The 27,868-nt window shown below is 34.1% G+C and overlaps 3 protein-coding genes across 3 annotated transcripts in view; all 3 read right to left on the bottom strand.

The window, feature by feature from the left end:
• Positions 1 to 118: 118 nt before the first annotated feature.
• Positions 119 to 8,029, bottom strand: LOC134243287 (mucin-2-like). The gene is made up of 10 exons (XM_062725517.1): positions 7,697 to 8,029; positions 6,748 to 6,909; positions 6,187 to 6,302; positions 5,575 to 5,740; positions 5,350 to 5,451; positions 4,955 to 5,170; positions 4,527 to 4,639; positions 3,533 to 4,427; positions 925 to 1,012; positions 119 to 840 (listed from the first exon to the last, which is right to left on the bottom strand). The coding sequence occupies exons 1-10, from the start codon at positions 7,740 to 7,742 to the stop codon at positions 264 to 266; spliced, it is 2,481 nt and encodes an 826-aa protein (XP_062581501.1). The 5' UTR covers positions 7,743 to 8,029; the 3' UTR covers positions 119 to 263.
• A 3,169-nt stretch (positions 8,030 to 11,198) lies between these two features.
• LOC134243308 (uncharacterized) overlaps positions 11,199 to 27,868 on the bottom strand; it is a 36,078-nt gene continuing 19,408 nt past the window's right edge. Inside the window, exons 8-19 of the mRNA XM_062725561.1 lie at positions 25,246 to 25,440; positions 24,982 to 25,094; positions 24,025 to 24,241; positions 14,407 to 14,568; positions 14,041 to 14,156; positions 13,721 to 13,886; positions 13,466 to 13,567; positions 13,116 to 13,331; positions 12,754 to 12,872; positions 12,560 to 12,662; positions 12,207 to 12,294; positions 11,199 to 12,102 (exon numbers count right to left, since the gene is read on the bottom strand). Of these exons, the coding sequence (XP_062581545.1) occupies positions 11,280 to 12,102; positions 12,207 to 12,294; positions 12,560 to 12,662; positions 12,754 to 12,872; positions 13,116 to 13,331; positions 13,466 to 13,567; positions 13,721 to 13,886; positions 14,041 to 14,156; positions 14,407 to 14,568; positions 24,025 to 24,241; positions 24,982 to 25,094; positions 25,246 to 25,440 (2,420 nt within the window). The 3' untranslated portion in view covers positions 11,199 to 11,279. The remainder of the gene's footprint in view (positions 12,103 to 12,206; positions 12,295 to 12,559; positions 12,663 to 12,753; positions 12,873 to 13,115; positions 13,332 to 13,465; positions 13,568 to 13,720; positions 13,887 to 14,040; positions 14,157 to 14,406; positions 14,569 to 24,024; positions 24,242 to 24,981; positions 25,095 to 25,245; positions 25,441 to 27,868) is intronic.
• Positions 19,398 to 21,669, bottom strand: LOC134243311 (uncharacterized). Its single transcript, XM_062725567.1, has 2 exons — positions 21,560 to 21,669; positions 19,398 to 20,116 (listed from the first exon to the last, which is right to left on the bottom strand). Exon 2 carries the CDS (start codon positions 19,996 to 19,998, stop codon positions 19,438 to 19,440), a length of 561 nt encoding a protein of 186 aa, XP_062581551.1. The 5' UTR covers positions 19,999 to 20,116; positions 21,560 to 21,669; the 3' UTR covers positions 19,398 to 19,437.

The following is a 27,868-nucleotide window of genomic DNA, read 5'->3' as shown; positions in this document are numbered from 1 at the left end:
ACTAAATATAGTAAAAATTAAGATATCACATTACAGAAGTCGTATACATTGTGTAAGGACATAAAGCAATTATATAAATGTAAGTTTTTAATATGTATTAAAGTTATACATTAAAAATATTATAAATAATTTCAAAGCATCATTAATATTATTGAAATATAGATAATATCTTATATTTCTTTTTATACTCTTTTTCTTTTTTAATCCTATGTCTTCCTGATAAAATGTAGAGATTATATATAATCATTATTTTCAATTTAAGCTCATGTTTTGGAGACCTGAATCAATGACACATTTTTCTTTGTGTCATGCTTTGCCTTATTTGAAGCCTGGCTACTGTTTGGTCCTGTTGTAGTTTGTTCTGGACGTTCACCAGAGGTCACAGATTGAGACGGTCTTTTGACGTTTATCACAGACTTGTGAGGCGGAGATTCATGTAAAGGTTTATCTGATTCACTATTTTGATTCTTTGATTCTAGTTTTTTATTTGAATTGTCTATATTTACACCGTCTGTAACAACGGCTTGTTCCCGAGTCCTTCCTCCATTTTGTATCACGTTTGTAATGCTTACACTATTTATAAGCTCCCCTTGCTTTTCTGTCGGCTGCACTCTAGTCACAAGTTTGATATTCTCGGATTCATCTTCTGTTTGCACATCCTGGTAATATGCTCCAACTTCTTTGATGTCCTCTGCATTATCATTTTCCAAATCAAAATTCAGCAAGTCCATTTCCGGCAGAACAACATCATCGTAAATTGAACTTATACCGCTATTGAAATGTCGGTAAGTAATTCCAACGGGATTTCTTTGTTTTCTTCTGAATGGAATCTTTTTCCTCCTAACAAAGAAAAATAAACTGAAATATGGATACATTTTACTATTACTTCACTATAATAATAATATAATTGACGTCATAACCCACCGTTTAAAGACGATTCCTAATATCGCCATGAGGATTCCCACGATGGTAACAGACACGACTACTATAATGGCTCGTTCTGTCTTGGCATCTACAATCATAAGACGTTCAAATCTTGTCAGTCAATGTAATTTAAGTTTGATTGTCCTAGACATAGAGACAGAAAGACGAATTAGCAAAACTAATAAGAATCTTTATATGATCTTAACTCAAAGTGTGAATCACATGACATAAGATATATGATAAAGCATACAAATGTACGTATTTGATTATAACCTGTTTTGGTCTGTAATATAGGTGCTGTTTTGGTCTGTAATATAAGTGCTGTTTTGGTCTGTGATATAGGTGCAATAAGTATTTGATTATAACCTGTTTTGGTCTGTGATACAGGTGGTATATGTGTTTGATTATAACCTGTTTTGGTCTGTGATATAGGTGCTGTTTTGGTCTGTGATATAGGTGATCTATGTGTTTGATTATAACCTGTTTGCTCTTTAAAATAGTGCTATATATGTTTGATTATTACCTGTTTTGGTCTGTGATATAGGTGCTATATGTGTTTGATTATAACCTGTTTGCTCTTTAAAATAGTGCTATATATGTTTGATTATTACCTGTTTTGGTCTGTGATATAGGTGCTATATGTATTTGATTATAACCTGTTTGCTCTTTAAAATAGTGCTATATATGTTTGATTATTACCTGTTTTGGTCTGTGATATAGGTGCTGTATGAGTTTGATTATAATCTATTTCGGTCTGTGATACAGGTCTATATATGTGTTTGATTATAACATGTTTTGGTCTGTGATATAGGTGCTATATGTGTTTGATTATTACCTGTTTTGGTCTATGATATAGGTGGTATATGTGTTGATTATAACCTGTTTTGGTCTGTGATATAGGTGCTATATGTGTTTGATTATAACCTGTTTAGGTCTCTGATACAGGTGCTATATATGTGTTTGATTATAACCTGTTTTGGTCTGTGATATAGGTACTATATGTGTTGATTATAACCTGTTTAGGTCTCTGATACAGGTGCTATATGTGTTTGATTATAGCCTGTTTTGGTCTGTGATATAGGTGCTATAAGTGTTTGATTATAATCTGTTTTGGTCTATGATATAGGTGCTATATGTGTTTGATTATTACCTGTTTTGGTCTATGATATAGGTGGTATATGTGTTGATTATAACCTGTTTTGGTCTTTGATATAGGTAATATATGTGTTTGGTTATTACCTGTTTTGGTCTATGATACAGGTGCTATATGTATTTGATTATTACCTGTTTTGGTCTATGATACAGGTGCTATATGTATTTGAATATAACCTGTTTTGGTCTATGATATAGGTGCTATATGTGTTTGATTATTACCTGTTTTGGTCTATGATATAGGTGGTATATGTGTTGATTATAACCTGTTTTGGTCTGTGATATAGGTGCTATATGTGTTTGATTATTACCTGTTTTGGTCTATGATACAGGTGCTATATGTATTTGATTATTACCTGTTTTGGTCTATGATACAGGTGCTATATGTATTTGATTATTACCTGTTTTGGTCTGTGATATAGGTACTATATGTGTTTGATTATTACCTGTTTTGGTCTGTGATATAGGTACTATATGTGTTTGATTATTACCTGTTTTGGTCTATGATACAGGTGCTATATGTATTTGATTATTACCTGTTTTGGTCTATGATACAGGTGCTATATGTATTTGATTATTACCTGTTTTGGTCTATGATATAGGTGCTATATGTATTTGATTATTACCTGTTTTGGTCTATGATATAGGTGGTATATTTGTTGATTATAACCTGTTTTGGTCTGTGATATAGGTGCTGTTTTGGGCTGTGATATAGGTGCTATATGTGTTTGATTATAGCCTGTTTTGGTCTGTGATATAGGTGCTATAAGTGTTTGATTATAATCTGTTTTGGTCTATGATATAGGTGCTATATGTGTTTGATTATTACCTGTTTTGGTCTATGATATAGGTGGTATATGTGTTGATTATAACCTGTTTTGGTCTGTGATATAGGTAATATATGTGTTTGGTTATTACCTGTTTTGGTCTATGATACAGGTGCTATATGTATTTGATTATTACCTGTTTTGGTCTGTGATACAGGTGCTATATGTATTTGATTATTACCTGTTTTGGTCTATGATACAGGTGCTATATGTATTTGAATATAACCTGTTTTGGTCTATGATATAGGTGCTATATGTGTTTGATTATTACCTGTTTTGGTCTATGATATAGGTGGTATATGTGTTGATTATAACCTGTTTTGGTCTGTGATATAGGTGCTATATGTGTTTGATTATTACCTGTTTTGGTCTATGATACAGGTGCTATATGTATTTGATTATTACCTGTTTTGGTATATGATACAGGTGCTATATGTATTTGATTATTACCTGTTTTGGTCTATGATATAGGTGCTATATGTATTTGATTATTACCTGTTTTGGTCTATGATATAGGTGGTATATTTGTTGATTATTACCTGTTTTGGTCTGTGATATAGGTGCTATAAGTGTTTGAATATAACCTGTTTTGGTCTGTGATATAGGTGCTATATGTGTTTAATTATTACCTGTTTTGGTCTGTGATACAGGCGCTATCGGTCCCTGTGATACCGGATCTGCTGTTGTGGACTTTACTGTCGATTGAGTGCTTGTTGCTGTAATAGATCTTTTTGTTGATATCACTGTTGTTGACCTTTTTTGTATAGATGTTGAAAGACTCAAAGTTGTAAAACTTGTTGCTTCCTCTGTCACATTCGTTGTGGGACTTTCTACAGATGTCGTAGAAACGTCTGTTGTGGTACTTTCTGTTGGTATTTTAGCTGTTTGTCTACTTGATATTTCAGGATATTCTGTTGATGTAAAATTTTCTTCTATTATTTCACTACTCTCCATTGTTGTTGTAGGACTTTCAGTTGCAGGATTTTCTTTAGTTGTTGTGGAACTTTCTGTTGTTGTTGTTGTTGTTGTTGTTGGACTTTCTGTTTTTGTTGTTGTTGCTGGACTTTCTGTTATTGTTTGACTTCCTGTAGTTGTGGGACTTTCTGTGGTTGTAGTTGTTTTGAAACTTTCTGTTGTTGTTGTTGGACTTTCTGTAGTTGTTGTTGTTGTGAAACTTTCTGCTGTTGTTATTGTTGTGAAACTTTCTGTTGTTGTTGTTGGTGGTAAACTTTCTGTAGTTGTTGTGAAACTTTCTATTGTTGTTGGACTTTCGGTAGTTTCTAGACTTTTGGTTGTTGTTGTTGGACTTTCTGATGTTGTTAATGTTGTTGCTGGACTTTCTGTTGCTACTGTTGTTTGACTTGTTATTATAGGGCTTTCCTTTGTTGTTATGGGACTCTCTGTTGTTGAATGACTTTCAATTGTGGTGGGACTTTCTGACGTTGTTGTCGGATTTTCCGTTGTTTCTGTCGTGCTACTTTCTATTGTTGTCATGACTGTGGTAGTGTCCAATAAATCATTAGCCTACAGTAAAATTATTTTTGTGATTATTTCTCAAAATTATATACCTGTTTATAAATGATTAATACAAACAAGGTATGTTCTAGTGCCGTTTATACATACATTTCCACAGACTGCATAGGCTTTATAAGAAATGTCATTACATTTTTCAACAAAAGAGCAACCCGTCTGACCAAAGCAGGTTTGACAATTTATCACAACACCGGTCGTCTCTCCTGAAAAATAGAATCAATGCATCGATCAAAAATTAAAAAAAAACTCCATGGAACAGAAGAGCTAAAAATCTTCAAACTTGTGTGAAAATGTTCTCATGTACACAAGTGTCTTTGCTACCGAGAAAAAATGGAGATTTGTTACTTAGGGTTGGAAATTGGAAGTTGAAGAGAAAGGGGAATCAGTGACTTGTCTTTGTATATCAGATTACCGTTAGGGCTGGTGACCGCTTGTTTATATAAGATGTTATCTGAAATGAATGGAACAACTAAAAAATTCATAAAAGATAAATTTGAGTTTGGATGAAGAAATCATACCCCTGTCTTTGGTTAGATAGACCTGTCTGGCCACTCCTAGCCAGGTTTCCGGGGTGTTGCTTTTAAAGTTTCTAAGTTTGTTACACAGCACCCTTGGATCTTCGTTCAGACTAACTTCACCGTATAAATAGCTCCCCTCCACCCTGCACTCCTTGTAGGTCTGGCTCCAAGACTTGAAGTCTTCATCATCTGGGGCCAGGGTTTTATTGGTACTCTCTGGAACAAATAATCAAAGACTCAGAGCAATTATTACTCTACTTAAATTAGTGTTATTATTCGCTGCATGTTACTATATACCTAACATTCATAATAGTCTGTCTCTGATTTTACAATTTAAGGGAAGTTGCTTTTTAAAATATTTGATGAAAACCTGATGAGCTGATTTATATTCCTACCCTCTGATTCGCAGACTCGACCCAAGTCCTCCGTACAGTTGTTGGTGTGGATCTGTGCATACTGCTCATAACATCCTAACACAACACAGTTTACTGTTCTCTCTAAATAATGCAATAATTGGTATAATTGTATATTACAATCTAGTAAAATTGTTACTAGTAAACGATGTACGTAATTCAATGCTGTTAAAAAGAAGGAAAAATTATATACATTGTAAAACCTACCGCTAGGAAGTGTTTGGCTTGGTGTAGCTCTGTAGACGTTGTAGGTGGCGCTTCCTCCGCAGTCGTTCACGTGACTATCATCGTCAGAGGGACAATTATAATCACATTGTGAGGGAGGGAGACTGCTATTATGGGGAACGTTTTCCAGGCAAAGACACGTGGTGCTCTGAAGGGGTAAAAAAACTTTTGTAAGAAAACATATACTTTTCACCAGCATATACTTGTTTTTAATATCTAAATATCAAAATAATTTCTTCCTAAATTATATATGTTTTATCAATTATTTTATATGTATCATCACGCTGTATGCCCAATCATAACATACTATGTTTTATGCATAAATAAACCTCAGAATGGACTCTTACTTTCAGGGGATGCTCATAACTACATAGCACCTTATCGCACATTTGATGTTTTAGAGTTCCGTATTTGCTCTGCTCCAAAATGTGTATTGTTTGATGTTTTTTTTTTTTGTTTTTTTTTAGCTTGAATACTGTTCGTTATCTCCTTTTATTTTATTTTATCGATATACAAAAGATAAACATCGATTTTCTGTAAAACCTATATAAAGCAATTGTCAAGCTGAATACTTCTACACAATATACAGCACACCTTGAGAGCGAAGTGATAAGAGGGGCACCTCTCCTGACAGAGACCTACTGATCCCCGGACTAGGGTGTGGTTCGATTGTACCCCCAGGCTCTCCACATTCTGGTCACCATAGCATCCTGAAACACAATGAAATATACATCACATGTGCTTGTTGACTTTTCTTTTGTCGTTTTAATAGAACGTTTACATTTGTCATATTTTTATGTATTTTTTGTTTGTAACATTATAAGTTTTCAATTTTAAAATGCCTTTTTAGATAAGAAAAAAAAAGTAATAAAGCATATATTTATTTTTATTATTAACAACTTTATTTTAATATCCACTACATAAGTTAATCACATGTGCATGGTATTTTATAATTCAAATTTTGAACCTGAAAAGATTAAGTAATCAGTAAATATGTAAAAACTCTATCTATTTATATAATTTTAAAGGTAAAGCACAACAAAGGAGCTAGGCCCTCTGCATTGTTTAACTATCCACGCCTAATGGGTGTGTCTATGGTTTGTTGATATGATCAACCTTCAGTGAATTAATATCTTATCAGTGTTTACAAAGTACCCAGAACGTGTATCCAGTCAGAGAGTCTGTGATAATATCCTATCCAGTGTGGGGAGGGAAAATCCTCCTTTGTCCCCGGGATCAGAGATTCCTGCCGGTCACTACAGAATTTCTGGGCGGCGATCCATGTTAAATTATTTGTAGACACTACCAAACTATCTCCTTGAAATAAATACAGATTTTTTTTGTCATATGATAATTAAACTGTGAGGTTTGAATTGAAAATTTAAATCAGTAATAATAACTTGGAGATATGATCTCAAGAAAAACAGCTTAAATAAACAATAATAAAACTTGTGAATAATAACAGTTTCTGTATATATATTTAAAGTATAGCGTTTTAAATATATATACTGAAAAGCATCAAACCTGTGTATGCACAAAAGGAAATATTCAAAAGGATTGTACATAATTTTCTGACACTTGATATCCACCAATATGATATAACGGTTTACAATCACAGTAAAAACATATTTACGTACAGTGATATTTTCAAGACGTTATCAAATGACATAATAAATTTATCCTTGTTTATCTACAATGGACGGGAATGTATGCCTTGCGAATTATGATAATCTTCTTGTTTCAGTCCTATCTCAATCCATCTTTCTATGCGTCACTGGTTATTCGCAAAATAAAGCATCGAAGGAATTTTACTTTTTAAATAATTTTTAAATCTAAAATCACTGATAATAGTAAACAAAGTAATAATTATTTAATGCAACATTTCAAAGTCCTCAAATTTCGTTCCTTATTTCTTTTTAAAAGTCTAAAATATTTACATGGGACCCTGAATGTTTTTGCTAAAACTGCATTGTGCACGCTATAATTCTTACTAGTATGGTTGACTGGTTTGCGTTTTACGGCGTAAAGTACATATGGATATTTTAACATAGATAAGATTTGAAAAAAAAACTAGAAAAGGAAACAAATTGAATTATTTTCTTACCTTGATAAATTAGTAGAGACAAGATAAGTAATTTCCAGGTGTTCATGGTCCCTTCTCTTTGGCGGGGTGTACACTGTTATAACTTCCGCGTGCCGACACCCTACAATCCTTCACGGACATTTTAAATTCAAAGGGTTACCACGACGATAGACGTACACAATACATCGAAACCGGACTCCTCTCGTTCCAGTCATTGTTAACATGATAAATGAATGCTTCAAAGAAACCCAGACGACTGACTTCTAAGACTATAGGGTTAAGTAGTTAACGGTACTATAGAATTAAAATCGTGGAATTATGATAAGGTGTTGGCTGAATGGATACAAATAAAGGAAAAATTAACCAAGCCTTCTAAAAGTGATTTTAAAAAAGAGAGTCGTCAGATATAGAAGGTATTTTCCCTTTTATTAATAGTACATGACACTATTTTGTCGACTACTCTATCGATTTAAAAAAAAATGTTTAAATGTAACATGAGAAAAAGGAAAAAAATATAGAAATTTAGATTCGTGTGTCGTTTATATTTCAAATGGTTTAAGGAACAGAACTTACTCCAAAGTCCTAACATACTGTGTAAAACTATAAGTTATATAAAAACATTAGCTAAATATTGAAATATTTCAGTTAAAATAAAATAGAAAATATACTTTTTAAATGGAAACATTCACACGTTTGTCAGATTGGATTAACAACTAAGCTCTATGATAAACGTAATGACTTTAACTTTTCTATCATCAACTTCCCTTGCAGCAATATACCTTCATAACCTGCTTACGGCGTTTATATCTCTCATTTGATTCGATACGCAAGTATATGTTCTACGTATGAATAATTTCTAAAACGAGGTAAATTATTGACAAACAATTTGATGAATCAAGAATATCAGCAGTCTCGTTTAAAGTCATCATTTCGTAAGTTCTTTGGTCGATACAATGACCTTGTCAGCAATTACAAGTTTTCATTGGGTCAAATTCTGACTGACATTTTTCATACTAATTGTTAGTTCATATTTATACACTAAATTGACGACGGGTTTTCCCGTTATTTCCCGATCATGACAAGGAGCACAAGGCGGGTTCGACTGGTCGACAGCGGGTGCTCGCGCCTCTGATGTCTTAGAGGTCCGTGTTTGCTCTGCTCCTGTTTCGTATTGTTTTATGGAGCTTTGATCTTGAATAATATTCGTTATCTGCATATTCTTCATTAAAAGTATCAGGTGAATGTTAAGATCTTGCATTAAGCGAATGAAGGACAATATAAAAAAAGACACATCCTTCTGTGTTCAAAAATTCAGAAGTGAAAAAGGAATTAGATAGATTACACAATCAGCATGTCCTGGTCCCAGCTGAGAAAGGGGGTAACAATATTGCCTTTGTTTGTAAGGCTCGTTATTTCAATTGTATTTTAGATTCATTCTGCAAGCAGTAATCAACTTATACACATAGCTGCCTTTCTAGGGAGAAAATTCTATCAAAATCATAAGTCCGTTATAAATACCTTCAATAATCTTCAATAATCTCAAAAAATAAAAACGAATTTGAATTACAATACCTATACTGGATTCCTAAACTACATAAAAATCCTTACAAGGAAAGATATAGAGCGGGTTCTATGACAAGGAGCACATAGAGGGTGTGACCGAACGTTAGGGGAGGCTCACTCCCTTATCGCACCTGATCCGAGGATTTAGAGGTCCTTGTCTGCCGTGCTCTTGATTTGTATTGTTTAAATGGGCTTATGATCTTGAATAATGCTCGTTATCTCCGTACTAGTATTTCATACCAGTAAATGTTCTACCAAGCCTCTTTCTATGCTCCTCACAAATTACCATTAACAACAGTCAAGTATCCACATCTGATTTATATTACTTCTCGAATATATTGTATTGTTTTAACTGATGTAAATCAGATGTAGATACTCCAATATATCAAAGAACTTTTAGAAATTTAAAACAAAAATCCAATAACATTCAAACATACGAATTTTCAACACTTTATACAACCATGAAATCCATGCTTTTTTTGCATTATAGAAAGCCGCTTTTTCAATGAATATTGAACTGATAAATTGACTTACCTTGTCGTTGATATTTGTTAGATAAAAGAAAACTTTGTACACAAAAGATATTAAAAAGCTGCTTGAGTTTCTGATTGACAATATGTAGTTTCTGGAGACCAGGTCCTTCAACAACCTGTCAAAATTGCCGTAGGTAATAATGCCCCACGTTATTAGCAGACCATTTTTTTTAAATTCATATGAAGCATAATTTAATAAAAACCTGACAAGATAAGAATATAACACTTCCTCTGGCCACCGTCAACTCTAAACTTAGATTCCTCAACGACGTATTTTAAATCAACAATACTACTTCAATTCATAGGTTGACTCGATATAACCCGGTGAACTTCAACAAAAAGATAACACAGAGTCTGACACAGCTATTTTTACATTTGGATATTTAACTAGAAAGAGATATAAATAGTAATGTAACAACAAAGTTATATAATAAACGCCATGAACGTGATAACTTCAGCATAACGATTGTCCTCTTCTCCCTTAGTTATGTAGCAATATATCCTCAACACCTGCGTACGGGGTTTGTATCTCTCGGTTCACAAGAGTATGCCTTACATAAGAAAAGGTTCTAAAACGATGTAAGCTATTTACGGATGGCACCTGATCCCACCTCTGATGTTTTGGAGGTCAGTGTTTGCTCTCCTCTTAGTATTTTGTATTGTTTCATGGATTTTTGAGCTTGAATAATGTCCGTTATCTCCACATGTTTGACAAAGAAGTTGACGAAACAAGAATATCAACAGACTCGTTAGTCTCATTTCGTAATTTATATGTTCAATACAATGACCTTGTCAGTAAAAACAATCTTTCATTAAGTCAGATGCCGACTTACATTGTTATGCTCATTGTTTAGTCCTTATTTACACACTGAATTGTCTAAGAAAATTCAGCTTTTTTCTGATCATGTCGAGGGGCAATCGGTGTGTAAGTGGTCGGCGGAGGATGCTCACTCATCCATGAAACCTGATCCAACCTCCGATGTTTTAGATGTCGTTGTTTGATCTACTCCTGATTTGTTTTGATTGAATGGACTTATGAGCTATAAAACTGTTTGTTATCTCTGGTTCATTTGTTGTTTTTTTTAATATTAACCCCCACCTTTTAAATCTCCTTTTGATCACCCAAAGGGCAATTTAAGCTTCTTGGATCTTGATTTTTGATATTATAAATCTAGGTAAAGTTTCATATATACTGTTATTAAATGTAGAATTTGCCTTCTTGGTTGATCAATACAGAAAATGAGGACTGGAAAAATGGTTATTGCCATATTTCTAAAAATGGGTAATGTTAAGGGTTATTTGACAATTTGACAAATGTCACTTTTTAAAATACCATACACACGCAAGCACACTTCTGGGTTAAACTCATATTTGCAGATTTCACACAGATATTTCCTCCTAAATATATAATTGAAGGATTTAAATGATTAAGAAATCAATTCTTTATATAAAGTACTTGAAACTTGTATAAAGTTCTGTATTTTTCTCTTTTACACGAAATAAATCTTTCAAAATTTGGAAACTTGAATAATGGAGACATTTTTCTTGTTCACTGAATTCCCACTAATTGTAGTTGGCACTGGTATGTTGTTTGCCGTTGCGTTAGCAACCGGCAGTTTGACCTCACCATCTTTTGATTGGCTTGTCTTTGACTTATCAACGTGTGGCACATTTATTTCCATTTCTTTTGTACTTTCAGGTGCTGTTTTTGAAGCCTCTTTAGTTTCGGTCGACTTGATATCTGTTGTTGGAATCTCTTCAGAATCTTTGGCCTTATTTTCTGGGAGGATATCTGTATAATAAGGTGCATTTTCCACTTTCATAATTTTACTCTTGTCCTCTGGACTTTCTTTATTGTTTGGATTATTGTCTAGTTTATTTTCTGTATTTATTTGCAAGTAATTATCGTACAGTTTCTTTTCTTTATCTATCTCAGTGGTAGGCTTTTGGAGGAGACCATCGGTCTGTACTGGTTCTGCTTCGTCTGTATTACCAATGGAGGAAGTTCCAGCCACTACTTCTGATTCCTTCAACTGCTTCTTGTCTTTCCATTTGCTTGTTTCGTTTCCTGTGTCTCTCTGTTTCGATACAGGTGGATTTTCTCTTTGTGTGTCATTCTGTGTCGACACACGTGGTTTTTCACTAGGTGTGTCTTTCTGTGTCGATATAGGAGTTGGAGATTCGGGGACACTTGTTTTACTCTTTATGTTTTCTTTCTTGTACGAGTCTACTGATACATGCACTTTGTCCCGTTCACTGCCGATTGCAATGTTCTTTTCGAACTTCTCCCCGGGGACTTCATCTGGTTTACCAGACTTTTGTCTTCGTTTTCTGAATGGAAATATGTTTATACCGATTATATTAAGAAATCTCAATTAATGCAAACTTTACAATGATTTCCTTACAATTGCAGAGACTACAGAGACGACACCTACCGGATGCAGACAACTCCTATAATTACCAATACCGTCACCACAACCACGAGAGATACTGTAATAGCAATGGCTTGCTTTGCATCGTCACCTATAAATATATTGTATACATGTACCACGTTAGACTCTGAATCACCATTTGAATGTTTCTATGTGTAGTAATTATAGTTTCACTTCTTGGTCTAAACACGTGTTTTGATAAAACAGTGACTCAAGGAGTGCACAAAATTGAAAGTCAAAAATATTATTTATATTTGAGGTCTGGAATTTGAGTTGTAGAAAAGTTTTGGGGCATTTTTATATTATTGTTTAGGTAAATCAATGTTGATATCCTTTTTAAAAAACAAAGACAATACCGATCCCAGTTTTGGGTGCAGGTGCAGCAGTAATTGCTCTTGAAGTGCTGGTTATCGTGGATGTTTCTCCTGTGCCTTGTGTGGGTGGTAGCAGGTCGTCCTCCTTTAAATTCAATTTTTTATTTAGTTTAGATCTTTTAAAACTGTTAAATGTGGCAATGATTTGGCAGTATGTTGAATTGATTGATACCTACATTGCCACAAATTGCAGTTGCTTTCACTGAATCGCTATTACAGTTCTCTACATAGGAACAACCCGCCGATCCTTGACAAATGCTGCAGTCTATCACAACTTGCTCACTCAGCTGTTGTCCTGAAAGTTTCTCACAGAACTAACAATAATTATATACGCTACATACTAGTACATCAATATATCCAATTTACCAATATTCCAATGGACAAGAACTCATAATAATAATAAATCATAATAATTATATTATTTTTAAATTGATAATTGCACTTCAAACTTAAATTGGAAAATGTATCAATATATCAGTTGTACGCTATGGCAACAACAATATATCAGTTGTATGCTATGGCATGACTGTCAACAAACCTCTATCTTTGGTCTGGAAGACCTGTCTAGCCACTCCTAGCCAGGTTTCCGGGGTGTTGCTTTTGATGTTGTATAACTTATTGCACATTGCCCTGGGGTTTTCATTGAGGCTGATGTTTCCGTAAAGGTAGCTTTCCTTCTCCCTACATTCAGTGTAGGTCTGATTCCATGATTTAAAATTTTCTTCGTCTGGGGCAATCGTCTTATTGGTACTTGCTAAAAAATATTGAGGACCCCATGTTGAACTGTTACAATCTTGAAGTTAACTCACTCAAAAACTATTACGCCTATAAAATTTAAAGCAGAGAATATATAATAAAACAACTAGAATATCCTACGATCATGCCTACCCTCAGATTCGCAGACTCGACCCAAGTCCTCGGTACAGTTGTTGGTGTGGATCTGTGCATACTGCTCATAACATCCAAGCACAACACAGTTTACTGTTCTCTCTGAAATATTGATTTTTAACTAATAAACTAATTCTTCATTTATTATGCTTTATATATTGATATAATCATACTTTATTATCGTATTGTAAAAAGGGTATATACATCACTGTTGTAGCCATACGAAAATACTTGAATTAACTGTATCGAACCCACCACTAGAAAGTGTTTGACTTGGGGTAGCGCTGTAGACGTTGTAGGTGTTACTTCCTCCGCAGTCATTCACGTGACTATCATCGTCAGATGAACAATTATAATCACATTGTGAGGGAGAGAGACTATTAATCTGGGGAGTTTCCCTTAGGCAAAGACACGTGGTATTCTTAAATTAGAATCGAAGAGTTGCATCATGCAGTGCTATTATAAACAAAACTTATCAAATTTTAGATAATCTATTTATTTAATCTGTTGTCTAGATCTATATCGGAAAGAAATTATTGTCACTATTTTATAATAAATTAAAATCAATTGATTACCTGAAGAGCGAAGCTGCTGGATCCACACCTTTCTTGACAGAGCCCCACTGAACCTCTGTCCAGGGTGTAGTTTGACAGGATCCCAAAATCTTCCACGGTCTGGGCACCATAACAGCCTGAAGAACCATTTACACAATTCTAGATAGCTCTGTTGTCCCTACTCCACTCTCTTGTTTATCACGACATCCCTCTTGTATTCAGATCACTTATTCACAATTATTTTGTGTGATTTCAGTTAGATGGAGAGTATTATTTAATAGCTGTTTTTTTAAATTTTTTATATTTTTATTTTTTTTTATTCTAGTGAGTTAGTTGATGAAAAATTAAATTTGTAGGAAATAGACGTTTAATTACGATTTCGCTTACCCAGAACGTGTATCCAGTCAGAGAGTCGGTGATAATATCCTGTCCAGTGTGGGGAGGGGAAATCCTCCTTTGTCCCCGGGATCAGAGATTCCTGCCGGTCACTACAGAATTTCTGGGCGGCGATCCATGTTAACGGTTCTGGTGATTCCAAAAAACTCTCTCCTTGAAAAGAACAAAAACAATATCCCGTGTATTGTAGATAAATTATGAATTCTAGAAGAACCAACTTCATTATTTTGTCCAGTCTGATAGGATTATGTAACTTAAAAATTACAGACAAAGGCTCCGCTGAAATCAATACATTTACACTTGATGTGTAAACAGTTTGTGTAAGTAGAATACCAATTTGGCTGAGAGTTTGTGTAAAGAGATTTAAGGCAATCCCTTTGTTTTCGACTTTATCATAAACCATCTCGCCTTGCACCACTGCCTATTCAAACAAATTGACTACTCATCAAATGATATGGTAAACGGCAACCTGACAGGACGATGGCCATTTTCAAAAATTCAAAGTTTTCCTAAATATTTTATAACTTTTTCCAGAACTCACGGCGGAAACACTGAATTGGCAAACGTGATTGGTGAAACATACCAATAACGTTAACGTTCTCAAAACACACAACACACCGTACTGAAAATCAATTTGATAAAAATTATTATAAAATATACTGCTTTACCTTGCTCTATTACCAGTAAGAGGAGGAGGATCTGTTTACCTCCCTCCAACATCCCTCCTGGACATCAACAGATGGGCGGATCCCTCCTGAACATCAACAAATGGGCTGGACAAGCAGAACCAGTCTTTCTACTTCCGCGTACTACTTTACCTCAATCCTCTATAGAAATTTAAATTTCAAATGCTCTGACGAGAACTCCATGTGATTTTTTTGTTACAGCCTAATAAATGCAGGGATTTAAAGGCAAGTTTTTTGTGTTATAATACAATTAACTCCGTATTTTTGAATAGAAAATATGCAACTAATACCCAAGGAAGTGTAAAACCCGGCCTTGTCTGTTTTTTGTTACTGATCAATAATTAATGATTCACACATGTTACCAGGTAAAATTTCATTAATTATTTGTGTGTTCCTCATTCCATCTTGAACTTCAGGAAAGGCAGTTTATTTATGTGTAAAATACCATTCCTGTCATTAAATGCGACCAAACAATCGCAAATCTCTTTACAGAAGACCTTCTGAAGCATCTCCTTATACACATTCTCTTCAAATTGAATTTCATTCCCACTGAGCAATATATCTAAATTAATTTCATTATTTTGGGAAAAAAGAACTCCGTATGTCCATTTGAATATCCTTTATCTTTTTTAAGAGCTGCATTGAAAAGCAAACAATTTGAGAATAAATATGCATGCCTCATAAATGTATGTGAAAATTAGCAAAATGAAAATGATGGAGATAACTCTACATTAATTCTATTATTTGTAAGGTTTTTTTATCCTTGTTAAGTTTTATGCTAAATGAAATATATGGATGCTATGGAGATAACGAACATGCAGTATTCATTAATAATAATAATAATACTTTATTTATAGAAGGTAATCCGATTAGTGCGAGCACTAGTCTTCCTCGGGGCCTTCTTAAAAACACATATACAATGTTTTATACAATAATAAAGACAATAATCACAAACATGGAACAATAAGATATAAACACACATTATGTTACACTAGAGTAAAACAAACACTTTCATTATAAGTTCAGAGGAATGAAAACTTTTTTTTTTCATGAAGAACGTTTCATAACACCCTACTTTTAAATATTGAAAGGGATTGGGAATTCCTTATACTAATAGGCAACTCATTCCATATAATAACAATATTGCAAAGAATTTTTAAATAAATTAGTTTTAAATTTTGGTAAACGATTCTGAATTTGTCTGTGAGCCGTGTATGATCCACAACTTTGAAATTCAAAAAAATTGTGCATATAATCAGGAGACATACCATGAAATGTTTTGAACATCAGAATGCTTTTCTGTAAATATAGAAGTTCATGAACTGTTAACCAGGCTAATATGTTAAACAAGGGCATTGAAGGTGCATCGTATTTTTCATTTAAAATAATCCTAGCTGCTCGTTTTTGAAGTTTGTATATTCTATGATGTGAGTTTGAGGAGAGTTACCCCAAATAGATAGACAATATAAAATTGATGGTAAAATAAATGCGTTATAAAATAGCTTTCTAGTATGCAATGGAAGGAACTTCGTGTAAATAATTTATATGCATTTTGCAAACTGCACTTACAAAATTGAAGATTATGATCGAAAAACTCTGTTGTAACATTTTCAAGGGGTTGGCAGTTTTCTAATTTTGATTTCTTTTGATGTGTTCCCAATATAGTTTTGTCCGTATTCAAAATCATCTGATTTTGTTGACACCAGTTTTGTATTTGAAAAGATTCAGAGCTTTCAATATATGAAATATTGTTAATAAAATGCATTGTAGTGTCATCAGCAAACATATCAATATTACAATGTTCAACAGATAATGGTAAATCAATATATAACAGGAATAACAAAGGACCTAAAGAAATTAAAACATTACAAAATAAGAGAAAGGAATTGTCATGATCAGGAAATAACTTCTTCAATCTAGTGTATAAATAATGGACTAACAATAAGTATGAAAAAACGTCACTTTGACTCAATGATAAATTGTATTTGTTGACAAGGTCATTCTTTTGAAATGAAGTTTTTTGTTTCATCAACTTGCTAGTCAATAATTAACCTTTTTAAAAATTGTTCAAAGCAAATCAAATCAACTTATATACACTTCGATGCAGAAGAAAAGTATATTGCTGCATAAGTAAGGGAAGTTGACGATAGAAAAGTTGAAGTCATCACGTTTATCATATAGCTTGGTAGTTAGATTACCATCAAGTAAAAAATCCAATAATGAAGCAGATGTGTCAGACTCTGTGGTATCTTTAATTTCAAGCTCACCAGGATATATCGTATCGACGTAGGAATGGAAATCACGATTGTTAATTGACAAAGACTTATATCTAAATGTCGAGTTGAAGGCCACAGCGAATACACAAATTCTGCTTCATATGAATATGAAAAAGGTCTGCTAATAACGGAGCGCAATTGGTACCCATGGGAATTCGATTGTTCATAAAAACCACATTGTTAGGTGAAGCATTTTTTGTCAACTTCAGAGTACTTGTGTGGGAAATCAGAATATGTTTCAACAAAATAATTTTGCAAATGACCAATGACCAGGTAAGTAAATTTACGAGTTCCATTTTTATAAAAAAAAAAAAAAAAAAAAAGCAGCTGTCAATGATATCAAAACGCCTTAACTTTAATTCATCGTGAGGAATGGTGTGTATAAAGTTAAAAATCGTAAGGTTTTAAACTGTTGATTTTTGTAAAATCTTGCGATTTCAAATTGTCCAAAAGTACTTTGGAATTTTTGAGTATCCACATCTGATTCACACCACTTCTTGAATATATTGTTGCACAGTACTCCTGAAGTTTTCCCTTCTGTATCTTAGTGAGGCACTTGAAGGTTGAACGTTTACTGGAACCCTCAATGTATCTTTGTTTGTAAGGATTTTTATGAAGTTTCGGAATCCAATATATATATAGGGTAGATCAAATTTCTTTTGCCTCTGTGGAATATTAAAAATATTTAAAACTGACTTTTGATTTTGAAGAATTTCTTTCTTAGAAAGAGAAGTATGAGTATAAATAGGATTATCACTTGTAGAATTAAATCTAAGTTCTTCTAAAATACAATTTATACCGGGTATAATGTTACAAACGTGTTGTTACCTGCTTTGTTATCTTTGTAAATTTGGATTATTCAACACAGAAGGACAGATGGTTCACCCCTTTTTTTAAATTTATCTAATACTTTTAATCCATCAAATTACCCGATATCTTATTTTTTAAAATATACAATACAGGTAGATATTTGTTTTAATTATTTATAGGGCGAAGAAGAACATGTACACAATGGAGAAAAAACATTTTATTCAAAGTATCAAAAAATCAGAGTTAGGATCAGATGCCTTTTTTTTTAAAAGTCTCCTTGTCATGATCATGTTTCCTTCAGTGTATAAATAATGGACTTACAATTAGTATGAAAAACGTCAGTAATTTCAAAACTAAAAGATGAATTTAAACGAGAATGTTAATATTCTTGGTTCATCAACTTGTTTGTCAATAATTTACATCGTTAAAGAAATTTTAAGGAAAGGAATAAAAACTTCTTCCGGTTTGAGCACTTTGTAAGAGGCATATACTTTTGAAATGAAGTGTACGTACTTTTAAAAAGCCAATTTTTAATCAAATTAAAGTTTCCGATATTTAATTATTTTTTCTTAATTGATACGAATGCAAACTGACGTTTTCATACACATTGTTAGGTCATTTTTAACATACGTAATTGTCTCCGGATTTTTCCGTCTGTCTAATCATGATAAACGGGTGTAACCAGTCCACATGGAATGCTTAGTCCTCTGTGGCACTTTCAGGTTTTTAAGAGGTTCATGATTGGTTTGCTCCCAAATTGTTTTGTTACGATAGATCTTTGAGATTCATTATTGTGAGTTATCTCTATATTTCATTTCATTTCATTTCACTTTAAATGTATCTCTTTAAATCAAATTACCCGATATTTTATTATTTTTCTTTTCAATATACAATACAGGCAGATATTTTTGCAATATTAGAAAAGAGAATAAAATATTCTATTCTCTAAAATTTTTTTTTTTTTTAAAAAAAAGTCGCAATCTACAATGAAGAAAAAAATGTTTCTACTTATCCTTTGGCTTAAATCAAAGAAGGTAATTACAAAACATTGTATAATGTATACAAATTTCAAAAATGTATAAAAACTTAATATAAGTTTTGAAAATAAAATGTGTTTCTTTCTTTGAAATTTTTCAAACTCGCTTGAGTGCTTGATAAAAGTGATTTATGAAAAGAAAAAAAAAATATGGGTGATATCATGTTTATTTAAAAAAAAAATAGTCGTTCTACTGTCAAAGCTTATCATTGTTTTAAGACTCTCGTTTCTTTATTTGAACTTCTTGGCTATGGTTATAATTCTGCAAGGCCTGTTCTGTCTCTATATCTATTGTGTGACAATACTCATCATCTAAAGCCCCAGAATGTACGTCCACTTTTCCATACGCGTGTTCAGTCTGTAAATCTTGTGTATGGCTATACTCTCCGTCTAGATCTTGTGGCACTGTACTCATCTTTGTTTCGTCGTACGTGTTTTCTGTCAGAATAAGTCCAGTATGATGGTACTCATCGCCTTCAAGGCCAGACTCGGTCCCTTTTTCTCTATATACATCCGCAGAGGATTGATCGTAGATATGGTCACTGTTTCCATGATCTGAGGCCGCCGCTTTCTTAATAGAAGCACGGTCATACGTGTCTTCGCCTTGTTCCCTTCCTTCTTCACTATCCTTAAGGTGATTGTAAACGGCTAAATCTTCGGTTAGGTTCCTTCTTTCTTCATTCTCTCTGAGATGGCTGTAAACACCTATTTCACTGTATTCCGCTTTAGGGCCTGTATCATTGGTTTCAACATAAGTGTAGTGGTCTGTCTGCATTCCTTGTGCTGTGTCATCCTCGGTTCCAGAAGCTTCATCGTCACCCTGCTGCTGATAGATTTTGTTATTAAATCTTGTCGGCTTTAAGGCTTCATGTGTCTTTTTCCGATCTTTTTTCCTAAAATAATAACTGTAGTGTTTCATCAAATGTGTGTTGTATATTTGAGGTGTGACATGAACATAGAATTTTGGAAGTCGTTGCAAATTACAAAACTGAAACTTTTTTGATTATTGTACTGTACTGGAAACTTGCTAAAGAAATTTTAAATTAAATACATTTTATATATCTTAAAAATATATAATAGGTATTTAGATCTACAGGGTTTTAAACCAAATAATCTTACAGCACGTCGATTTACCACATCTTCATACATTGATCCAATAAAATTAGATAAAATTCATAATTATGGCAGAGTATTTTTAAACCATAAAGCCTATGCTTTGAAAAGAGTCGTCATTTTCCTGACTAATATGATTTTGGAAGGAGAAAATGGGTTTCAATAAAATTGACTTTTTAGATATTTTTTTATGATCTAAAGTCAGAAGCGCAGAAGGATAATAATTTTCTTCTTCCCTGCTTCATAGATAGTCCTCGCTCCCAAGTCAATAACTTTAAATTTTCAATTGCATGTTGTTAAGGTAGAGATTGATAGGTTGTCAACAAAAAACTACCCATTATTGTTTTTTGAATTTTTTATATGTTTGTGTTGAGTCCTTGTTCTAAATCATATCAAAAATTCAAGGCAGGTCATCGGGCTAGTTTAAGAGATATTTGACAATTTTAATATAGCCTTCATCAACCACCGAAGAGCTGAAAAAGCAGGGGGGTAAAATAATATAAGAATATTATAACAAAGATTCTGTGAAAGTCTCATAAATTTATTTTTCAGTGATATGAGAGGATTTGCGGATAAGAAAGCTCATTGCTCACTGCACCTCTACTTTGTTTGTTGTCGAACGTCCCTCTCGAAAAAAAAATCAATCATACAGAGACGTCAGCACTTGCCTGTGGAGAGCTACATATCTATACCTTTACTCGGCACTCATGGATCATTGAGCAGTGTTGCAACCACTATTGAAATAACGACCACTATTGAAATGATTATTTCAATAGTGGTTGAGAGTGTATTTCAATAACAAACGGATCTTTCTCGTGCAAAGACCTTAAGCGACACGGGACTTTGGTTCATACGGAACACCCGATCTCCGTATAGTGGATTCCCACAGTTCCACAATGGATTCGAAGTCGCGACGTAAAGATCAGTTCCTTAATTACAACGACTCTATCGAGCATATTCGAGCAAAGAGACTTGTGACATATCCTTTTATTATATAAACTTTTTATTACAGCATTACAACTTAGGATCTAAAAGTTGTTTTATACCGGTATAAAAAGGGAATCCGCAGACTCCGCATATACGTCCATCCGTTTCGCATATACCCTACTTTTATTACCAATTCCTTCTATACCACCGAATAAAATTTAACTTTCTCAGAATCTTTATAGAAACACAAAGTACTTCTATACACCTCCTACCTAACTTCTTGAAAAGATCCATACCAGTGTTTGGAATTCCCTGCAGGAAAAATGAACACTACGATTCTTTTTATAATATTTGGGGTTTACATAGCTTATCCGCAACTCCTCCTATAACAACGAAATAAGTTACACTTTCCCAGAATCTTTATAACATGATGTACATAAAGTGCCAATGTTCGCCTCTTATATATTTAACGTTTATTTGTCCCGTAAGAAAACATTGACCCTTTTATACTCATAGGTGTGGAGCTATTATTTTTAGAGCTCATTGCCTAAGATTTAACAATACGTTTTTAATTATCAAATCAATCCAGAGACAATAAACTCCATAGGTAGGTGATGATGGTACAATTCTTTTTACATTCAGGGGAGTTGACAATAGAAAAGATGAAGTCATCTCATTTATCAATGAGAGTTTGACAGTACAAATGGAATATAATGATTGATTTGATCTTGATTGTACGAGAATTTTCACTCATATGGACTCGCCACCACTTGCCAGTGGAGAGTTGCAAAGTTTGTCCTATACTCAGCACTTAGGGCCACTGAATAGCGATGGATACTTTATCGTGCCATCACCTACTGCGACAGTCCCAAGTGGGACCTCGGTTTATACAGTCTCATCCGAAGGACGGTGTCCACGTTCCACAGTGGGATTCAAACCCTTGGATTATAATGATTACAAACCACAATAACTCTGTAAAAACATATTAAAATACAAGCAAAAGTAAATAGTTGACACGTTCAATTTTCAAAGAATCGTATTTCTTGTGTCATTCTGGTCCTTACCTTACAAAGCAGAATGCAGAAAGAAAGAGAATCAAAAGAAGGATGGTAATTGTAGACACAGTGATAATTATTTCTCTTTTGTCCGCCCCTAAAATAAAGAATAAAAAAATTAGTAAATAAAGTTGATATACATGTATGGCAGAAAAATATTATGCCCACGCGCCACGTCGCTTACCTGAGTAGTTATGACCTTTCTATTCTTTTTCAGCAGATACTTTTTTCTACATTCACTTATGTAATATTTTGAGTACCTTTTTTTTGTTCAACCCGAAGTCGTCACGACTTAAACAAACTTCATTCTATATTATCTTCCAAATACCCCCCTTTTTTAGCTCACATGAGCCGAAGACTAAAGTGAGCTTTTCTGATCACATTTTGTCCGTCGTCCGTCCGTCTGTCTGTCTGTCCGTCTGTAAACTTTTCACATTTCCGACTTCTTCTCAAGAACCACTGGGCCAATTTTGACCAATCTTGGTACAATGCATCCTTGGGTGAAGGGAAATATAAATTGTTAAAATGAAGGGCCAAGTCCCCTCACAAGTAGAGATAATCAAGAAGAGACAAAAATAGGGTGTGGTCATTGAAAAATATTCTTCTCAAGAACCACTGGGCCAGAAAAGCTGAAACTTATGTGGAAGCATCCTGGGGTAGTGTAGATTCTAAATTGTAAAAATCATGACCCCCGGGGGTAGGGCGGGGCCACAATGGGAAATCAAAGTTTTACATAGAAATATAAAGGAAAAATTTTTGAAAATCTTCTCCTCAAGAACCACTGGGCCAGAAAAGCTGAAACTTATGTGGAAGCATCCTGGGGTAGTGTAGATTCTAAATTGTTCAAATCTTGACCCCCGGGGATTGGGCGGGGCCACAATGGGGAATCAAAGTTTTACATAGAAATGTATAGGAAAATCTTTGAATATCTTCTTCTCAAGAACCACTGGGCCAGAAAAGCTTAAACTTATGTGGAATCATCCTGGAGTATGAGTGTAGATTCTAAATTGTTCAAATTCTGACCCCTTGGGGTATGGCGGGGCCACAATGGGGAATCAAAGTTTAACATAGAAATATATAGGAAAAATCATTGAAAATCTTCTCAAGAACCACTGGGCCAGAAAAGCTGAAACTTATGTGGAAGCATCCTGGGGTAGTGTAGATTCTAAATTGTTCAAATCATGACCCCCGGGGGTAGGGCGGGGCCACAATGGGGAATCAAAGTTTCATAAAGAAATATATAGGAAAAATATTTGAAAATCTTCTTCTCAAGAACCACTGGGCCAGAAAAGCTGAAACTTATGTGGAAGCATCCTGTGGTAGTGAAGAATTCAAATTGTCTAAATTATGATCAATGGGATAGGGTGGGTTCACAGTATGTATTAAAAGGGGGAAATCTGGTAAAGAACAGAATGGCCAAAGCTTCTCAGGTGAGCGATGTGGCCCATGGGCCTCTTGTTTAAATTCGAATCCGGTGCCTATGAATTAACAGCGTCCTTCTTTCATTTTAATAAAAGGTAAGTCTTCAATTTTTAAGCAGATTTCAAGTAGGAAAATATAAGGCACTAATGATTCTGTAGCACTATTAGAAGAGTTAAGTCAATACTTCCAAAGCGTTTAAAAAAGCGCTTCATTAAACGTAATTCACATCACAAATATAGCAAATACAGTGTGCTTCAAATAGGCGTAATGTTTGTACTTTCTACCTGATTGGTTAGATGTGATGTTTGTACTGTTCAAATCCGACCTTTCAGACTCTGTGTAACTATCAGTTGCTGTTTGTGTACTATCCTCGGTCATGGATACTTCTTCTGAATTCTTTGATGTGATGTTTGTACTGTTCAAATCCGACCTCTCGGACTCCGTGTAACCTTCTGTTGCTGTTTGTGTACTAAACTCGGTCGTGGATACTTCTTCTGGATTCTTTGCAAAGAAAGATAAAGAAATATTCCGTCTGAAACGTATAAATACTTATGTTGTATTTTAGGAATTAAAACCGTACTAAAGCAATTATAGATCAACGTATAAAACTGAAGGCCGCATCGCTTTCCCCATGATTATATATTTTTTTTAATGTGAAGGAGACATAATATTTGAGCCACGGGAAGCCATGGGTTGAATCAGGTGCCGCCGTAAAATCTTTGTATTGATTAGATAGATGGAACATTTCATTGTCAAATTCAGCGTAAAACAAAGGCGTAAAATTTGGTATGAAACAAGTTAACCTAATATTGACCCAATGATTGGATATGTTGACAAACGAATTCATTATAAAGAATACAGTATTTACGAAATGACTACTTTAAACGAGCTTGTTGAAATCCCTGTAAACATTAACTTGTCAGTTAATACATAGCCTCGCTTTATAAATTGATCGTACTCAACGCAAGCTCTTGAGTAGAGATAAAGTCGGGAGACATAAACACCATAAGCAGGTGATAGTGAATATTTCTATATGAATAAGAAAAGTTAATGGAGGAAAATCTGAAGGCACCGTTTGTCATATAATTTAATTGTCTTCATTTATCGTCTAAGGTCAGTATAAAGCAAATAAATATGAAACAGACGGGTCTTATTTCAAGTCACACTGGGATACATCGAGTCGACATATAAATAAAAATATAATTCAATAATCATTTCATGCAAATCAAACATTTCTGTACCTGTTTACATACAGCAAAAGCCTTTTTGTTGCAGTCTTTAGTAAACTCACATCGTCCATTCGAACAGATCCGACACTGAAGAACATTTTCCTCTAAAATACCTTCAAATTCAGCTTCATTGGTAAAAGTATAAAGATATTAATGATTTTATGAATACATATCGATTCACATATAAATATGGTATTTTTGTAGCTTATTTTGAAATAACACAGTGCATATTCATTAATAGATTGAGCAAAGACATAATTTTTTATTTCAACATACCTTCACCGCTAACAAGCACTGGTTGTCTAAGAATCCCGACCCAGGTGGAATCAAGCCGCGTATTATTGATGATCTTACATGCGGCTGATGCATCGTTGATACTTATGTTTCCCAGTAAATACTCCCCTTTTTCTTTACAGGATTGTAAAGAATACTTCCATCCTGTTTCTGTTAAAGTTCCACTATACGATGCAGCTATATATAAAATGGCAGAATTAATATCACCTTCAAAAAATACCATTTATTCATAATTGCATACGATGGTTGTCCCAAAGTTCCGTGGACTTTTAAAGAAATAATCATCTTACTTTTGTTTGTTTCTGTGTGTATATATTCATCCTCACAACGTCAGGGGTCCTGAGTCCAACGGCAACGTGTTGACTCAGGACCCCTGACGTTGTGAGGATGGTATATATTATGTGTTGTTGGTTTATAATTTACAAAGTTTAAATATGTTGACTTGAAATTAATAAGTCAAACACATTCTCGGTTCATAAACAGTCTGCATACAAAGTACGACCTTTCAATGATTCCCCATAACAAAGTCGTAGCCCAGGCAAATTTGTCGTACCTTTTTATTAATGACCTTGAAAAGTCAAAATGTCATGGTTTAATCTCAAGGCTCACTCTCAGGTCATAAGCAATCTATGTATCCAGCATTACCTTTAAGTGATCCTCCATTACAAAGTTATAGCCTGGACAAGATTGCACATACAGACAGACAAACTGACTGACAAGTTGATTCCTTGTTTCCCACCCACCCCCCTCCATCATTTGCAGGGGTACCAATATACGATTATAATAGAAATTTAACACATTCTTAGAAACTTTGACATTTATACCCCACGAAGGAAAAAAATAAATGCATTTTTTTATAGAAATAAAATTTCCTTTAATTTTATTAGCATGAAATGAAATTAGAAGTGATCTGTGATATCTTCCAACGATATTACAAATATTTTACACTATGTGTTTTATAACAAATAAAATAAATAAAACAAGAGGCCTATGCGCCACATCGCTCACCTGAATAATTTTGACCATCTCGTTCTTTGCAAGATTTCCCCCTTTTTATACCTTTTGTGACCCCACCCTATAACCAATGGGTCATAATTTGGACAATTTAAACTCTACACTACCCCACGATGCTTTCGCAAAAGTCTCAGCTTCTCTAGTAGTTCCTGGGAAAGATATTTTAAAAGATTTTTCCTATATATTTTAATGTAAAATTTGGGTTCCCTATTGTGGCCCCACCCTACACTGGGGGATGGGGGGGGGGGGTCATGATTTGAACAATTTAGAATCTACACTACCCCATGATGCTTTCTAATAGGTTTCAGCTTTTCTGACCAAGTGGTTCTTGAGAAGAAGATTTTAAAAGTTTTTTCCTATATATTTCTATGTAAAAATTTGATTCCCTATTGTGACCACGCCCTATCCCCGGAGGTCATGATTTGAACAATTTAGAATCTACACTACCCCATAATGCTTTCACATAAGATTCAGCTTTCCTTGCCCAGAGACTGTTGAGAGGAAGATTTTTAAAGTTTTTTTTCTATATATTTCTATGTAAAAATTCCCTATTGTGGCCACGCCCAGCCCCCGGGGTCACGATTTGAAAAATTTTAAATCTACACTACCCCAGGATGCTATCACACGAGTTTCAGTTTTTCTTGCCCATTGTTTCTTGAGAAGAAGATTTTTAAAAAATTTTCCTATATACAAGTATTTCTATGTAAAACTTTGATTCCATTGCATCCCCGCCCAACTCCCGGGTGTCATGATTTGAACAATTTAGAATTTACACTATCCCAGGATGCTTCCACATAAGTTTTAGCTTTTCTGGCTCACGCAGTAGTTCTTAAGAAGATCTTTAAAGTTTTTTTCCTTTATATTTCTATGTAAAACTTTGATTCCCTTATCTGGCCCCGCCCAACCCCCAGGGGTCATGATTTGAACAATTTTAAATCTATACTTCCACGTGAGTTTCAGCTTTGCTAGCCCAGTGGTTCTTAAATTGAGATGAATTTTTTAATGACCCCAACTTATTTTTTGTATTTTCTTGGTATCCCCCCTCTTGAGGGACTTAGCATTCATTTTACCAATTTAAACCCCCCTTTACCCAAAGATGCTTTGTACCAAGTTTGGTTAAAATTGGACCAGTGGTTCTTGAGAAGAAGTCGAAAATATGAAAAGTTTACAGACTGACGAATAGGCGGAAGGACGGACGACAGACAAAATCAGAAAAGTCAGAAATCAGAAAAGCTCACTTGAGCCTACGGCTCAGGTGAGCTGTAAAAATAAAGTATCGAATAAGTATGAAAGCATGCAATTTTCTTTAAATGCCTGGATAGTGGGAACCTATATATTTTTTTAAAATCATATAATATATATTTGTTAATCAATTTTCAATCAGCAATGGCACTATGATTCGCATTTGCTGAAAAATATTAAAGATTTATAATTCTTTCCTGCATAATATGATTAATTATGATTATACCTCCGCTTGAAAAGTGGGAGGTATAGTGATCGGGATGCTCGTCCGTCTGTTACGCTTTTGGGTACCCAACCGCAAGTCCTCTTATACCACGGAATAAAATTTAATGAGACTTTCACCAAATCT

This window comes from Saccostrea cucullata, unplaced genomic scaffold, assembly GCF_032062105.1.
Source record: "Saccostrea cucullata isolate Sc308-1 unplaced genomic scaffold, CSIRO_AGI_Scuc_v1 ctg133, whole genome shotgun sequence".
Classification (NCBI taxonomy): Eukaryota; Metazoa; Mollusca; class Bivalvia; order Ostreida; family Ostreidae; genus Saccostrea; species Saccostrea cuccullata.
Note: the sequence above shows the minus strand (reverse complement) of the source record. Positions and strands in the feature narration are given on the sequence as shown.

What these genes read in the sequence shown, in the direction of transcription:
- LOC134243287 (XM_062725517.1), bottom strand. Translation starts at nt 7,742, where the DNA reads ATGAACACCTGGAAATTACTTATCTTGTCTCTACTAATTTATCAAG. An exon ending in AAGCCAAACACTTCCTAGCG is followed by an intron (nt 5,452 to 5,574) that starts GTAGGTTTTACA and finishes TGCATTATTTAG; the next exon opens with AGAGAACAGTAAACTGTGTT. An exon ending in TTAGGAATCGTCTTTAAACG is followed by an intron (nt 841 to 924) that starts GTGGGTTATGAC and finishes TTTCTTTGTTAG; the next exon opens with GAGGAAAAAGATTCCATTCA.
- LOC134243311 (XM_062725567.1), bottom strand. Translation starts at nt 19,998, where the DNA reads ATGCAGACAGACCACTACACTTATGTTGAAACCAATGATACAGGCCCT.